Genomic DNA, 16963 nt, shown 5'->3' on the forward strand with positions numbered 1-16963 from the left:
TGGTACTTTGCTGTTGCTTAGGAGAGAGAACTACAAATGCTGGCATCTCCAAAAACAAATTTGAGTTATTTAAAGTTCACTGAAACAAGGTACCTAATGCCATAGGCCAGCCTGAAAATGCCAGCCTAAGACAGCTGCCTGCGCCCCACAGTTACTTTCAAATTACTTTCTCATAGCTCAAATACAGTCAGAAATGTGGGGATCAGATCTACTTACGGTACAGAAAAGGAGATCAGCTTCTATGCCATTTCAGAAGTGTGGCTGCCCAAACAGTAGCACACGTCTCTACCTTGCTGGATTGAATGCTACAGGTCTCAGGCAACTGAATCCTTTGGCACAGAAGAGATCTGCACATTTGCTTTTGGGCAGATGACACCTCGACGTCATATTAAAAGAGAGGATCGTTCACCTTAGGTACAGAGCAAGGGCAGCCAAGCCAGATTTGTAAACTGTTGACAGTCTTAAAGAAAAAGTGACAGTGAGGGATGGCTGTCAGTCAGTTCTAATCCGGCTCTCCGTCGCGAAGGGAACAGTTTGGTGACAGACATTAGAAAACTTTACTTACCGACCAGAGCTCTTGCAGTTACTCTCAGAAGGACAGAGCAATGCCTGGGAAATGGAAAACCCAACCAGCTGAGCAGGCGGTCGGAGGAAAAACGTCTCGTTCACGGATCGCGAAAGTCGCAGCAGCCAGTTCAGAGGGGACGCGCGACAGGCGGAGCTTCCTCACGGACGAGCGGAACGTCCAGGGGAGCGGCAGCAGCCCCGGCTGGGGCCGCCCCCGAGGTCGGGTGGACAGATAGCCCCCCGTAACCCTCACCCAGTGCCGGGAGGGGCTGCCTAGGCCCTGCCCGCTGCTCGGAGCGGCTGCAGGACCGCCCCGGCACCGGCGCACGGCCGGCCCTTTCCGGGGTCCGGAGCTGACTCGTCCGCCCCAGCAGGCGGCGGGGAGTAGCGGGCGAGGCGGGGCAGAGCCACCGGATTCCTCCGTCGGAGCCCCGCAGCCGGCTGCTCTCCAGGAGACATTCACTACTGCCGTCCACAAGGCTCTAAAGCGGTGTTTCAGGAAGGGTTCGTTGATGGCATGTGGCACAGTGACTATAGTGTGTTCCTCGAAGACTGCTCAGGGTCATGGGACCGTTGCTCACTTAGGAAAAGCTGCATTCGTAAGTGTGAAGCAATCTCTAAAGACCCTGGATAAGCAGAACATGCATTAATAAGAGGTGTATGACACTAGGATGTATTCTCTCACTTCCTTTGGTTTAGAAATGAGCTAGTTAAGGGCTTTTTAAGGATTATAAAGACCATACACAGATGTGAATTGCTTTCTTATTGCACTAGAACTGCATCAGAGCCAAGTAGTATATGCTGGCATTTAGATCCAAAGCTGAAAGTGCAGGAATTTTTGTCCAGTGGCCCAAGAGTGAAGAAAGTTGCAAAATTCAGTGTGAAATCATAATATTCAGAAGAATTCCTGAATTCTCAGTGGACTGACAGTGCAAGTTCACATTGTGAAGAATCTAAGGAGGCTCAGCACTAATTTAAAATGTAGCAAAAGTAACTATGTTAATCCACATGAAGTTAGTGCACTTCCTTGCTTTCTGCAGACTTCCCTATTGCTCGGTAACTGCCAGCTGTGCAGCACTATTTGGAGCAGTTCTGTGTTGTGTGCATCTGATCTCCCTTCCAGGGTGCAAGGACTCTGAGAGAATCAGCACATAAACCTCATTATGTGCCTGATTGACTGTGCCAGCAGGAACACCCTCTGCTGCTCGTGAGGGCAGTGCTGTCCTTGGCTAGCACTGCCACCTACTCTCAGCCCTGCTGCCTTCCATGGTGATGGTCACTGCTTCAGCATCTGCAGATCTTCAAATTGAAGAGTTAAGTAACTTCACAACCACTTGATCCATTATTAAATGAGAACAGAACAGAATGGAGCCAAAAAGGCTCAGGGGAGACCTTGTAACAGTCTTCCAATACCTAAAGAGGCTGGTACCCAGGGCCAAACAGCAATATGCCTTTGAGTGGCATTGAGGGCATTTCGCCACAGGCGTACTGTGATTCAAGAAAGAGTGATACAAGGTTTAAAAGATTCTCTGTGTTTCTAGGTGTCTGCTAATGTTCTGGTCCCTTCATTCCCCACAGGACTGTGCCTCTGTAGTTTTTACTTCCCTGAACTAGCTGCTGCTTCCTGACAGAAGCTACACCTGCAGGACAGTCCAGCTTCCACACTAACAGGCAGAGATCTGCTCTTAGTCAGAATTCAGAGGAAAGCAAATGTAGAAACAAGACATTCCTAGAAAGTCATGACCTAGCATCTAACTATGCCCAGCAATTCAGCAAACAGCACAGTCACTGCTTCCTAACCATGTGTTATCAGGAAGATTTTCCAGTGTATTGTAAAAATGACTGGCTAAACAATGCAGAGGAGACTTGAGGCTTTATTCTAGTCTTGAAAAGGAAAAATCAAGGATTTTCCAAATCCATTAAAATGCATCTGAAACTGAGGAAAGATACATGGTTTGAAACTCGTGTGTAGATGTAAAAGAGGTATTGCTCCTGAGGAAATGCTCACCTTCAGCAGATCCTGTGATTAACACAGCAGATGTCTCTGCTTGGGGCCCTCATTAATTCTTTCTTCTACCACCAGAGTATTGTCACTGAGTCAGCTTGAAAACAAAACTAGTGGAAGCAGAGTTTAAGTAGAATTTTATCAGGAAAAAAGAAGAAATGTCACCTTCATTACCACGTTTCTGCTCCCCTTCATTTGCAACAGTCTCAAAATCTTCCCATGTACCAACTGAGATCCACTGATTTCCCAGTAGTACAGGCCTCTGTCTTCCTTTTCACTTAGCTTGGTTCCCTCACTCAGTGGGAGCATACGCAGACACAATTTTTGTCATGAAGAGGATTTGGTAAGATTCTTTAACATCACCTCTTAAGGCCAGGAGAGCTGTCACAAGTGGAGGGTCATCATCCTACAAAAAAATCCATACATAAAACCAAAAGTGTTTTTGGTTTTTTGTTGTTGTTGTTTTTTTTTTTTTTTTAATAGGATAGATTAGTTATCACAGTCTAAACCATGTATTTTCCATCTCAGTGGTAAGGTGCACCAGTTACAGCAACAGATTACCCCTCATCCCACCCTGTTGGCTCTTTCATATCCCCATACAATGCCCATAGTGCAGTAAGTAAAGTGGCAATGACCAAGCATTCCGTCTCCAGAGTGCTACAGATAGCACCACCACATTACAACCATGGCTGCTGGGCACAGCAGCAACAGAGTATGCTGCAGTGAGGGTTGGGAAAGAAATGGATCCTGTTAAACACGAGTTAGTGTTAAATCTTGTGTAACAGCCAGTGGTTACCAAGAGACACGATGTCAATCTGATACATCATGCCAGGAATTTTACATCGTTCTTTCTGCACATGATAGCAGCAATCTTTTAATTTTGGAACAAGCTACACATTTAGCCCTCCCACACAGCTCACAATGACACCTAGGGAGGTAAATTCTTTCAGTCTCCAGGGATGCCCAAGCAGATGAATCAGGAGGAACAAACACAGCCCCGCAGAGACGTTTGGGTCTCACACCCAGACTCTGCAGCACAAAAAGGCAAAAGCAGCCAGAGAAACAGAGTTCATAAAGCAGTTCATGAAGTGGAAAATAAAAAAGCCCTACTGACTTCTAGGAAAACAACCAGGAAAAGGCAGCCCACAGCCAAAGAAACATGAACACTGTGGCACAATGATCCATGTAAACTTAGTTCTGTGTCAGCAGGTTTTCTTGCACAGCTCACGTCAGTGTGATCAGAGCTGTGTCTGAGTTATCAGCAGCAGCATTTTGGCACTATATAAGGCAGAATAACTTCTCACAGGTCACTAAGTTGTGTAAAGTGCAAGTGACTAATGCTCGTCTTTTCACCACATCACCAAATGCAAGCCCATGGGGAGGTTGCAAGCCTCCAAATCAAACATGTTGTTCCCACTTTTATTTTCCTATCGGTGCTTCTACCAGCCTATGCTCCCTTTGGTAACTACATGTGTCAAAACAGCCTGTACCGCTGACGTCCTCAAGATCACCTTTTGTGTTTCTCGTCCAACTCGGTTAAAACAGCCGCAACACGCCGTACACCGAGTGTAACTTACGCAGAAGTCAGCAGGTGGCACCCAAGAAACACGAATGCGTTTGATTTGACCCCACTCGATCGTTCCTTGCGCAGGTTCAACAGCGAATCCCTTCTGCTGGAGGAGCGGCAGGTCATGGAAGGCAAACTCTGTGTGCTGCGGAACACGGGACACACACAGGACCCGTTACAGCCGGCACCAGGACTGCTCATTAAAGATAGCGTTACCCAGATGCTGCTGCTTGCCATACTATTACCACCCTTTGAAACCCCAAGTACCCGTCTTGTTCACATTTCAAGCTATCACAAAATACTACATTAAAAACACAGGGTTGGTGGACCTGTAATCCACCTCTGTGCTCAAACTTACGTATTCAGAATTAGGAGAGCAAACTGCTAAATTTTGTTGCTGACTTAATATGACACTGCTAATCCCTCATACTAGCCCCTGAAAAATTATCTTTCCTTTTCAAACACTGATGCTTTTATAACGTACAGTTTATCAGAAACCCTGAAAGCTGTACTTTTTAATTTACAGATTTTTTTGACAGAAAAGACCAATAGCTATCTGTACTCTGTCGGTATTCCTTACAGCATCTTACAAAAACCAGCACTTTTAATTAATTTTTCAATTTTTTCACCTTCTTGAATGCAAACCGAGCTGTCTGTATGGCTCCAATCCTCAGCTCTGTCACTGCTGGTGCTGGAGAACTCTCTCCATCCATGCACTCCAGAGCAAGGAGAATGGACTTCACCGGTTCTTGCAGCTCTAAACACAGTCAATTCAAGTAAACTTGGATACAGTCACAACTGGGCTAGTATCAACTTGGAACAGGTATAGGTTACATCAGGATGGTTCGAAATGATGTGGTAAATTCATGAGTTGGTGTAGATAGGGAGATCCTTTTTACAGACTTGGTGAAGAATTTGGCATAAAGAGGTTTTGCATAATTTGCAGTTGCAAATTTATGAAGTTTCCTGCTCATTTTCTAGCCCCACAGCACGTATGCTGTGTGTATGATATGCCTACTTGTATATGCTTGGATTTATTTATAGCTCAGGGACTAGGATTTGCTTATGCGCTGTCTCTAAACACAGATCCTGTCCAGAGAAAATAAGGAAAGATAAATTCAACCCCCCAAAAGTATGCCTGTTTCGTAACTATACAATTGGGAAAGTCCAGGATATGTTATAATGTATGAAATTATTATATAAACATTTAATACAAGTCAGAAGTGCAGAAAGCAAATACATCTTAATACTTCATAGTAGTACTATTAAATTATAATAATTTTTTGCAAGGTAACTTGCAAAGATATAAGATGGTTTTTAAGATACAACTGCATTAAAATGAAGAGAAAAGCTTTCCTTAAATGCAAGTTTCCTGCTATCCCATAATGCTTATTTGTTCCGATTCTGGGAAACCTATCTTTAATTTACTGTTTCTGAAAGGATGAGGAACATGCCCATGTCTTGTCACTCCCTGTTTTGTAATGAAGCAGTATGATGTTACCTTCTTTTGGTGCTCCTTGTGATGAAAGGAGTGGTGTTACAGCCAGCGACTCAATGGGCACATCCAGTGGAACTCCCCCTTCCACAAACACTGGATGATCTCTGGCTGCACCCTTTAGGTGGATCACGTGGGCTATTTCCTGTGCAGTACAAGAATGTGTCAAAATTTGGTTTCAAATGTGCTTTTGAAAAGCCAAAAATGGTTCCAGTGTAAAGTATCTATGTAGCAGGAAAACTGACACAACAGCAACAGTTGCATAGAAATTATTACATCACCTGACTACACAGATGCCAAGTGGCCCAGTTCTCTACTGCAACAACCCCACACCCCCCAGGTGCCTTGTCCACTCTTGTTTTAAACAGCCCCTCATTCCTGGGAAGCAACCTCAGGAGGGCACTGGACAAGCTGTTTATACTAAAGCCACTTATAGAGGCAAAACTTATCTGCCAAACTTTGCTAGAGTTTGTAACCTAGGACCTGTATCCATTCATCTTCATCTTATTCTGATTTGCATTCTTAACTTCAGTTCCAAAGATCATCTGGAGATACCAACCTTGTAAGGGGAGAAACAGAACTTACTTGTTTGGAGACAGTTTGTGCTCCATGTCTGCAGTGCCTGCCAATGGTCTTTAGCTGGCACTCTTTATTAACTTTTGCTCAGTCTCTTTGGATGTGGAGTAAAGCCCCTTGCTGTGTCGCCAGCCTGTATATCCTGACTTGGGCTCCATCTCAGCTCAGCGGCTGCTCTACACTGTGTGACTGCAGAAGCAGCTCCCTGGTGCTTGGTGCACCTGCCAGTGGCACCGTGCATGTGGAGCTCTGCTCTCCACTGCCATTAAACACTACTTGCAGAGAACTCACTTGGAGCCGTGCTCAGCAGCATGGCAGCAGCTCACCTCCCATCACCTCACATTTACACCAGAAAACAGGACTGAACCCCAGCTCACTGCTGTCATCAATTAATAATCGAATATTTAAAACCTGAAAAGTCAGTGGTCCCAAAAGCTGCTATCTCATACCTACATCAGTTAATCTGATCAAGATATTTCTGCCTATGAATACTGTCTGCTAGATATAATTGAATACTGTCCACTAGATATAACCCTCTGAAACTTCTACTAAGACCCACACTGATGAAAATCACTGCAGGTCATATTTAGACTTTGATTTCATAATCCAGAGATTTTGATTGTCTCACCTTGCCAAAGAGTACAACTTTGAGACAGTCAGAATAGTACAAGCTTTCGTGATCAGGACTGAAAGTAACAACAAAATCCTGACTCTTCCCAGCACCAATCTCTCCTTCTGTTGGAAAGATGGTGAACACACTTAGGCCATTATAGTTCTGTGTTCCTAGTAAATAAAAATGAGAACAGAAATAAGGAGGAGAGCAGGACAGCTTCATTTTGCTTTTTCATATATTTTAAACCCATTTAATTTTTTGGAACAGCAAATAAATAAGCTTGATGCATGGTTTTGCAGCAAAACAGGGTGTTAGAAACACCCAGTAAAGCCATCTACAAGTCTAATGCATTCATCTCTAGAGGAACTGAAGCAGCATCACCAAACCCTTCATATATTCTAACGTTTCTACAGAGACGGCCACCCCTAAATATAACCTTTAATATGCAATTACTGTGTGTGTTTATATTCAATCACTAGTATCGCCTTACTTAGGGATATTTGCTCAGGCTGCATAAATTTACAGCCACACATATTGAAAAATCTAGTGCAGCTCCTACTGGGAAACAAAATTGTGTCTTTAATTTTGGGGATGTGATGCCCCTGATTTTGACAGTTGTGTAGATCCAACAGGATAAAGTATTGCTGCTTTGTACTTCAGAGCCTTTAACAAACGTACAAGACTAAAAGACAAGTTTACCAACAAGCTCTGTTCTTTGCAAAGAGGATGTAATAAAGGATGGAAGCCTCTGCCGATCTTCGTCCCTTGTTGGTGAAAGTGAATCGAGTTGGATGGAGTATCGCAGGGTCAGCATGGAAGTGTTCTGTATCTGATGACATTAAATTACACAAGAACAGTTTCATTAAGAAAAATCAATTCTCAAGCCCATAGGATCCAGTTAGTGAGCTGGCTGAATTTATTTCACTGTATTACTGCTTTACTGTGTGCTCAGGTGCCGCTGAAAGCACATTTTATTGCTATCCATGATGTGTCATGTCAGCCCTGGACCCAACAATAGGGACCAGGCTCCTTTTAAGAGTCTTGCATCAAATACTATATTTTGGGTATTGACGTACTGTGACAGAAACTGAGAGGAGAAGATCTTGGCTTGTTTCTGAGTCTGTGGAATTTGCAGTATATGAGTGAGTGAACTGGTTAAACATCCCTCAGCTGCATCGTGGCAGACCCTTGTGTGGTCTTTGTAGGACCAGTTTTGCATTTCACCCATGTACCCCTGCCACTGCTTTGCTTGGACTCAGTACAGCCTCATTTGGGACAGCAGTAATGGGCAGACTAGAGAAAGAGGGCAAATATTTCTAACACTGGTAAAAGATGAGCCATTTCTGTCTTAATTCCTTTTACATGCTGACTAGATCTATGGAGCTCCCACAGACCATTTCTTTTTCTTTTATAGAAAATATGTTTTTATATATATAAATGAAAAAGAAAATATATTTTTTTAATATATAGAGAGTATACATTTTTTATGGCTCTATTTCTGTGTAGAGGCTGCAGGCAGGACAGCAGCAGCTAAGAAGATCCTCCCTGCACAGCTTTGTAACCTTCACCCTGAAACTGTCTCTGCACCAGATCACTCTGCCAGACTGCCTCTAAAGGTGTGTTCTTGTCTACAGTTTGCCACTTGGCCTTGTGTTCTGCTGGACTAAAAACTACAGAACTCCTCTTCCTCCTTACAAAACTTGCTGACATGCTTTTAGTTCAGCACAGAGGGATTTACCTTGAACGTGGAAGTCACCTTCTCTTTGGCTATGACATAGCCCATATCGAGTACTTCTTCCACAGAGCAAACAATTGATGGTGTCACCCCACGTCCAGTGATACTCAGGGTTAGGTTGGTCTCTGCCGCCCGGATTTCCAGCATTGCAAAGGACTGCCAGAGGATGCCTATGTTAGCCCAGGTGCTGAAAGGAAGACATTCCTCACCCTTCCAACTGCCCTCCTCCTACAAAATGGTCCATTACCCATGGATTTAGTGCACAGACAAAGATCTAAATGTTAGGAGTGGGTAGGCACAGGCAGCAAAGTTTTCCTATTATACAGCCTCATCCCAGTCAGTAATAAGTGTACATCACACAGCCAGTTACACCTCTTCGTCTTTCCTCTTTCCCCCCATTACTGTTGTATTTCTTACTCACCCATTTATTCTCGTTGGGACAAAAAGAGATGATGAGGGGTTTACTTTCACCTGGCTCAAGCATTCCAACTGCTCTGACCAACAGGAAAGGACCATGGGGATTCAGAACTGAGAATCCTAACTGAAATAGTGCAGCTCAAGGAAAAGTTTATAAACAACAATTGGGGGAAAGGATACAAGAACAGATTCTAAGTATTGCTCAGACTGAAGACGTATGAAGTAACATCTATAAGCTTTTACAGAGAACAGTAACTCAGAGAAAAGAAGAACATAATACTGCATCAAAACCAGCTGAGTCATCAGTACCATACACTCTCTGGAAGGTGGTTAAGTGTTTCTCAGGTTTGGCTCTATCTAAGCAGAATGATTTCCAGTTAAAAAAGGTAGAATTTAACTCACTTTCCAGTAGGACCCCTTGGCTTGTCCAATCTATTATTCAAGTTACTTTCTGCCTCCTTCTGAAAGAAATGTATTGAGTCTGAAATCTGCTACCTCCTACTTGCTTTAGTGTCAAACATGTCCTTCTCCAAATAGAGAGTCGAATTAAACAGAAGCTGAACAGCAGGTTAACTTCTGTGTTCCAAACAAGGATACTTCCAGCTTCTTTGGGGAGATATTTTGTATTGTAAGTCGCTTCATCATTCTGTGGCCTGACAGGAATGAAAACATTTTCAAAAGTGATGCTGCTCACTCATGCACCACCATTCCTTCCTTACCTCATGCTTCTACCTGGCGCAAACATTTGTTCAATTTCTATGGCTAATCCACTCGTCAAAGCTCACCAAAACACTTCCAGATTTTGACAGTCACTTACAGAGCTTCCAATTCCATGTTTTGAGATTGAGTCTGCTTTTTCACATGCCTCAGCTGGCCAGATAAGCTCCTAATTTTCCACCTAAGTACCTACTACAGGGCTAATTTCTATCTTGACTTTTGAAAATCAACTGAACAATGTAAAAGGAAATGCAAAATCACACTCAGAAGAAAATGTCAGAGAAAACTCAAAACTTGAATTCAAATTTCATACCTACTGCAACATCACCAAAATCGACAGTATTCTTTCCATTATTTGAAGTGACCACAACAGATGGGGCTACAGCTGGACAGTGCAACTCCAAATACAAAGTGTTGTAGGGACTAGAGAAATAATAAAAAGTTACTTCCTTTTGGATGATAAAGAAACACATTGTCAGAAATCTGTTCTTATTCTGCTCATGTCACAGGATATCATTAAATTGGTATTACAAAACAATAGATAATTTGGGGTGGCTGGTTTTCGTCTTTCTAAGCAGAAAGATGAGCTACATCTAGCTTAAGTTTTCCACACGCTTATTCTTTTAAGCTGCTTTAATTTCATGCGTTTGACTTTTACCCAACTACTGGGTTGTAAGCATGAGTTTCTACCACTGACTTATGAAGTAATTAAGATCAGAAAACCTATTTCCTCCCCAAATAAGTAAATTAACATGCCCACCACTTCCCCTCAAATTTCTGAACTATCATGAAGTGCAAATATCTACCTGTAACTTAAGTTTTCAGAGCCTTTCTTTTCATTGATTTGTCCACGTGCAACAAAGCACGGTATGATGTATTTTTCAAACCTCCCAGTGAAAGTCCTCATCAGGAAAGCCTGGGCTGCCATATAGGCCTCAGAACTAGAAAATCCAGGAATAAGAATGATCTCAGTAAGTGAGAGAGCAAGGAAAAAAAACCCAAATCAAATATCTACTGAGCTATTTGTGCTTACTGTTTCTTAGTCATGCATTCACAATTGAAGGTAACTGAATCTCAGTGACTTTTCTGATGTGCAGTAATGGACCCAACCCTACAAAGTGGTTTGTTTTTCTTACCAAAAAAGAGTAAAAATTAAAACCCCAGGTAAAACAGTTGTTATACGAAAGACTACAAATTCTCAGTATGATCCTTATGTTGAATACTTTAAGTATTCCAGTGGCTTACACTACTTCTACATCATGTCAGTGATATGTAAACACACATTGTCACATCTCTCTAATGCAGCGTGCCAAGGAATGCTTCATAATGGGAGTTTTACAATATACATATTATTTTTATGACTTGTGCTGAAAGTATTTAAAAATTACGATGAATAGATTGCAAGGAACATGGGATTTTAGACAAAAATACCTAACATCAAGCACAGTCAAATGCCTGGTGTTTAAGCATGTATTTACTTCCAAACACTGCTAAATTCCTCAGATTAAGCAGAAGTGTGGATCTGAAAAGGTGAATTATATGCTAAACAAGGGACTTCAACTATCATTTTGCATCTAGGTACCCAAGTTTTAGATAGCCTCTGCTATCGATGTTTATCCTCACTGAGGTACACATATTGTAAAATGGCTATTTAAAATGCACATTTTACAGCATTCTGACATTTCCAGGACTACAGATAACCATGAATAATATGATGAACTAGGTAAGCCCACCAAAAAGTAAAATTACCCAAGGATGTGGGCCCTTGGATAGTTTCCATCTGGGATGAAGTTATGCAGCTGTCTTAGACCTATTTGTTAGTAGTTTCATTTGGTAACTAAGTTCAGCTTTCTCATTGCCCTTTAAAACACCACCCTCACTGGTTCAGCCAAATTCCCTCACTTCCCAATACATTCTTTGTAGTCTTCTGTCCCTCCAATGCAGAGAGGGATTCTGTGCTTACATGAGAGGGTACAGCTGTGTGGCTTAAAAGCAGTGCTAATTTTGGAAACAGCCTTTGCAACACAGCTAAAGCTATTTTTTCTCTACACTTTGCCCTCTTGTCTACCTATTGGCTTTAGTAGATTTATTAAACTACTTATAAGGAGAATATTGTCTATGTAGTACAAGATGCTTTTGCTGACTTACTCAGGCATTAACTCTTCAGGTTTTGGTTGCTCAGAACTGCATGGAGAACTCAGGTATTTGCTGCCTCCATCCTTTACCAGCTGTCTGGAAGGCTGCTGTCTGGTAATGAAAATGCTTAATTTCTTTCCCCCTCTCCTTTCATCTTTCTTCTTTTTCTGCAAATCCACGCACAAAGACATTACACACTGAGGGTGATCACCAGTAATCCAGTTAAGACATCAGTTTACAAATATATGGTCCCTTTCCCAAGGATACAGAACCAGAGAGGTGGTAAAGAGTATGAAGCATGGTAACAGCAGCAGGATCATGAGAAGAAGCCATAGACACAGTAGTTACGTTTCTCATTATGTAAAATTAAATTGGTATAGACATATTTTACCCCTTCTTAAAAAAAAGAGCTCCCCTATTGAAGCAGAGGAGTAAGAGACTATGAATTTCATGGGAATTTTCCCTATTTATCTCATAATTAAAGACAACCATAGGGGCTCACTTAAACTCAGTGACAGCACAAAGTCTGTGTATGCTGTCAATCTGCAAGAAGGGTAGAGACTTTTCGGGTTTTAAGAGTACTTGTACTAAGCCTTTGCAAGAAAATCCTCTAGGAATGCTTTGGAAATTGTTAGTGTGAAATAAGATTATTGCTCAACAAACAAAATACACATTAAGTGCAAGAGTACAGTCCTCCTTTTGTCCCTTATAAGCAAGTCCTAGATGGATCATGAGTTTGGGCTTCATTAATATGCAAATGATTTTATGATAAAAATATCATCCAGAGAAACAAATATCTGGAAGTAGCAGCCCAACAGCACGTGCTGGTTCTTTGCATCCCTTACTTGTATTTCTGCCCCTGCTGCAGCTGCTCTGCAGAGCCTCTGAACTGCCTCTTCTCTGATGAGCTGATCCGAAAGTGTTGGTCTGAATGACACTTGAATCAAGCTTTTCTGGGAGTGAGAGAGCACACAAGAAGGTTGGCAAAATTCAGCCCTCAAAGTCTGTTTCACCTACAGAGCTCAACAGGAGCATGGACATCACAGCAAACAATTCACAAATACAAATACAAAAGTTTTTTTCCAGTGAATAAAATGATACTGAGGTTAAGGCCACTTGTAGTTTTCTGGATGTCCCCTGTGTTACAGCGGGCTGGTTTTACATGGCCAGTATTTTTGATCTCTCAGTATTCTTCAAATCAATCATAATGACAACATTGGGAAAAGAAAGTCCAGGGTGAAAACTCCCATAAGCATTAGCCAGATTCAATGGTTAACCCCTTGTGTCTGCTTTAAACCATTATTTCAAACAACAGAAAATATTCCAGCTGTTCTAATAGTAATTTACATTTTGGCCTTTGTTTACAAGTGACAGCATTTGCAGGGATGTGGTTGATCAAAAGATCTGGCAGAACACCTGATGTTTAAAGTCAATTTACCTTCCCAGGCAACACAGTTCCAACAGAAGGTGTGATTGTCACTGGACAGTCTTCTGGCACACAGAATTCAAATGAAGTGGGTCCAACAGGGGTAACTTCCCCATTGCCAATCCTTGGGACAGCGTGAGTAAAGTGGTTGATGCTCACATGGGGATTCATCACATACAGTGTTGCTGTAGACACACTATTTAAAGCTGTTGCAGCAAACTGAATCAAGAAATGAGACAATTCAAGAGGTGGGTGGACTCCAACAGCTTTGCATGACAGCTTGAATTGTCTAAAAATAAGCACATGATAAATTGTCTCAGCATAAAATAGTCTCTTAATCAGCCCAGAAAATAGGGAACTAATCCTGTAGTCCCTATTTAAGCAAAATTTCAAGCTTACAATGGGAATTTTGCCTAAAGATGAACAATAATACTATCTATTTTTAATGCACAATTGGCTAGAGTCCCTGTTAGAATTCTTCCTCTGTGAACTTCTGAAAATATATCCAGTCAAATCAAAGTTTATGCCATCATTATTTTAGTAGCACTAGTTTAGTATGAAGCATTTAAAATAATAATAATAATAACAACAATAATACAAACCTTCAGCAATTTAGCTGAAAAATGCAAGCAGAACATTGCAGGTTAGGATGACCTGGGGCAAACTTGCAGCTTGGATATGTGACAAGGATAAACTTCAGATGGGAAAAGTAAAGTGACTTCACTAAAGTTAGATACTTAAATGAAAGATGAAGCTAACAGGCATTGAGCAGTTCTAGTGAACTAGAGAATCCCTACTTGCTCCACATACTCATCATAGCCTTACCTCTGCAGAGTAGGCAGGGATTTAATTTCTGAACTAGCTTAACAGTGGAAATCCAGTGTGATTTAGACTTCTACATAACCTACTAGTCAATCAGTTTCTTAACATACCTATTAATCTCTGACTTGCAGGTTAGTTCAAAGCTGTAATCTTTTGCCTTGTTAGCTTTAAAGATTATGTCCAGTGTCAGGCTTTCAAGGGGAAGAAGAATTCCAAGTCCATCATTGGGCTGAATTTCAACAAACTTAAAAATGGCAGGATAAGAAATTATTGTTATTAAAATAATAAAAAAATTATCAAATTCTTAATAAATTAAAATAAGCCGTTACAGGCAAGATAAGATCATTTTGTTATTAAATGTACAAACATCAGAGAAACAGAAACCTTCTAGTGAGAAGCTTTCATCCGAGTCAGTGACTAGTGTCTGACTGATGTGCAGATTTCTTATCTCAAAGTAACTTGAAAGGCATTGAATCCATTAACACAGACTTCAGTGGAATCTCTTCCCCACTGTGGATCTACTATCCACAGTATTCACCCTTCTCTAATGATGTTTATTTAGTCTATATAGACAACTGAATGAAAGATGATAAAAATCTCAAGTTCCCCTGGTATCTTTGAGCAGCTGATTGCCATGTGATGTGCAGATACCGTAGTGATGAGAACCAGCTTAATATCTACAAATGGGCATTGGTTTGTTTTTGAGTTGATGATGATTCAAGAATGCCACATTTTAATCTAAAGCTTAATCTTAAGCTAATCAGGAAATACATGCTGTTAAGTAAAGCTTTAGGAAGCTGAAAATACCAGTTTCTTTTAGCCAACTCCTTTACTTTAATACCTAAAACAGCAGAGAAAGAGAGAATGCCTAATTAAATGTCAGGTTCCTCTAGCTCTGATTCCAATATGCCAAGCCATTTCACACTCTGATCATCATGCTATTATGAAGCTGGAACTGCTAACTTTTTGCAAAAAAACACTAATTCAGCAGACATAGCCCCCACAAAACTAGCAGCTCCTGTGATTAATCCTGCTGCCACGTCAACTTACAGTCAGTCAGAAATACCTAGGGATTATCAGGGATGATTCCCAATAAGCAGTTTAGGAATGGCTATTCTGCTTGAAAGTGTTTAAGCCTTGGGATGCAAACTGAGTGATATTGCTCACTACCCTAACCTGTGTGTTTCCACAGTGCTGCAGCTGGAAGCATTTCTGTGGGTTTGCAAGAACCAGTTATGATTTATTTACACTCACACTGAAGCATATTTTCATAATATAAATCTATATTATATTCATAATTAAATCTATTTTGATTCCAGAAGAGGTGTGTGTGGGATAGCTACATACCTCTGGAAGCCCCACAAATCCAAACTCTTGTGGCAAGATGGATTTGTTAGTTAGCACAATGTTTGCCTGCACAGCTTCATAGATTGTGCAGTATCCAAAATCGATTTGTGCTGGATTGATTTCCAAATCAGAAGTAGTAACTATTGCATGGACAGTAATGTTAACTTTTGTAGCCTGAAATAAATGCAAGAAAGAGCACAGGATAAATCCCCCCATCTGTAGCATTGTAAGGGCAGGATTTACGTGAAATATCATCCAAAAAGATAACTGCAAGAAAGTTACTCTATTCCTTGACAATAACATATATAAATGTAACATACCTATCTTGTGAACTTCAGCTTCACTTTTCTCCAAAAATAAGCAATAGAAAATGCTTCTTTGGTAAGCAAAATTAAAATAATAATATCTGTATCTCAAATTCCCTATGCTAGGATGGAATCATACCTGCATCTCCAAGGAATGTCAACTCTAAGAACATGCTACATGTACAGTACAGATCAGAACAGTAAGATTGTGCTACAGTACCTGATATGTCTCTGGTACAAAACAAACTACCAGGGAATAGGTGAGCACTGACTAGGAAGGATTCAACTTTCCATATGGTAAACATGCTGGCAAGAAGACACTCTCAAATCTGTATTACCACTTAAAGCTGTTACCATTTTTACTGTTATTGTAGGACCTACAAAGAACTCATCTAAGATTAGGCATCATTAAGTGAGAATTCTCTAAAATAATTTACATCTATTATCAGCCCAATAACCAGCGTAAGAAAAATCCCCAACCTTATCCACAATGCGTATTGTCACTGGAACCTCCAAAATTCTTGTCTCTTCATTAAAATAACTCCTTGCATCTTGAGGAAGAGAGTGCCTAAAGATCAAAAACTACATTCAGTTGCATAAAAATACTTTGATTATTTTCTAGCTAAGGGGAATAATGAAATGAAGCTAGAAAAATTGACCTTGTCTGTTCATGTCGGCTTTTTTATTTTTAAAAATAGGGTTTTTGACACACAGGAGCTGAAGGGAGTTAATTCAGAGAGGTCTGCATCCATTTACGCTTTTTTAAAATGCCACCCACTCATTCTAAATTCTGAAAAATGTAAAGCTTACTTTATAATAAGAATATAAACCTCCTGCAACCACAGCACATACCCAACCCCACTGAGGCAATCATTCCCCTTTGACACTGGTGTCAGTTAATTATCAGCCACTTTGAGGCAGAACCAATTGCACCATAAAGCACAGAGTCATAAATAAAGTGAAACAAACTTGGAGAGCAACAGTGTCTGATTATCTACCAGAGCAGTGATTTATAAGAAACACAGGTTCTCTGTAGCTGCAGCATCTTGCCATCATTAGCTCTATTTTAGAGCTTCAAACCAAGACAATACAAAAGCTACAGAATTTTTAGCTCTGCTGGTCTATTTATAGTGTCTTACAGCACCAGGGTAAATTGCTTCCTGCTCTTAGGTCCCCACAGTGATAATGTTCCTACTACTACTGCTGGAATTACATGCAATTTTTTAATGTATTGT

The 16963-nt window shown here is 41.0% G+C and overlaps 1 protein-coding gene across 1 annotated transcript in view; it reads right to left on the reverse strand.

The window, feature by feature from the left end:
• Positions 1–589: 589 nt before the first annotated feature.
• Positions 590–16963, reverse strand: part of CFAP74 (cilia and flagella associated protein 74) — a gene marked incomplete at both ends in the record, with an annotated part of 41980 nt that continues 25606 nt past the window's right edge. Inside the window, 19 exons of the mRNA XM_080631500.1 lie at positions 590–1119; positions 1814–1866; positions 2884–2978; positions 4150–4284; positions 4769–4896; positions 5641–5779; positions 6839–6993; positions 7523–7652; positions 8562–8714; positions 8980–9099; positions 9573–9628; positions 10006–10115; positions 10499–10633; positions 11841–11995; positions 12674–12781; positions 13267–13543; positions 14187–14320; positions 15424–15597; positions 16209–16296. Of these exons, the coding sequence (XP_080487626.1) occupies positions 590–1119; positions 1814–1866; positions 2884–2978; positions 4150–4284; positions 4769–4896; positions 5641–5779; positions 6839–6993; positions 7523–7652; positions 8562–8714; positions 8980–9099; positions 9573–9628; positions 10006–10115; positions 10499–10633; positions 11841–11995; positions 12674–12781; positions 13267–13543; positions 14187–14320; positions 15424–15597; positions 16209–16296 (2875 nt within the window). The remainder of the gene's footprint in view (positions 1120–1813; positions 1867–2883; positions 2979–4149; positions 4285–4768; positions 4897–5640; positions 5780–6838; positions 6994–7522; positions 7653–8561; positions 8715–8979; positions 9100–9572; positions 9629–10005; positions 10116–10498; positions 10634–11840; positions 11996–12673; positions 12782–13266; positions 13544–14186; positions 14321–15423; positions 15598–16208; positions 16297–16963) is intronic.

This window comes from Psittacula echo (genome assembly GCF_963264785.1).
Source record: "Psittacula echo genome assembly, chromosome: 17".
NCBI classification, from domain to species: Eukaryota; Metazoa; Chordata; class Aves; order Psittaciformes; family Psittacidae; genus Psittacula; species Psittacula echo.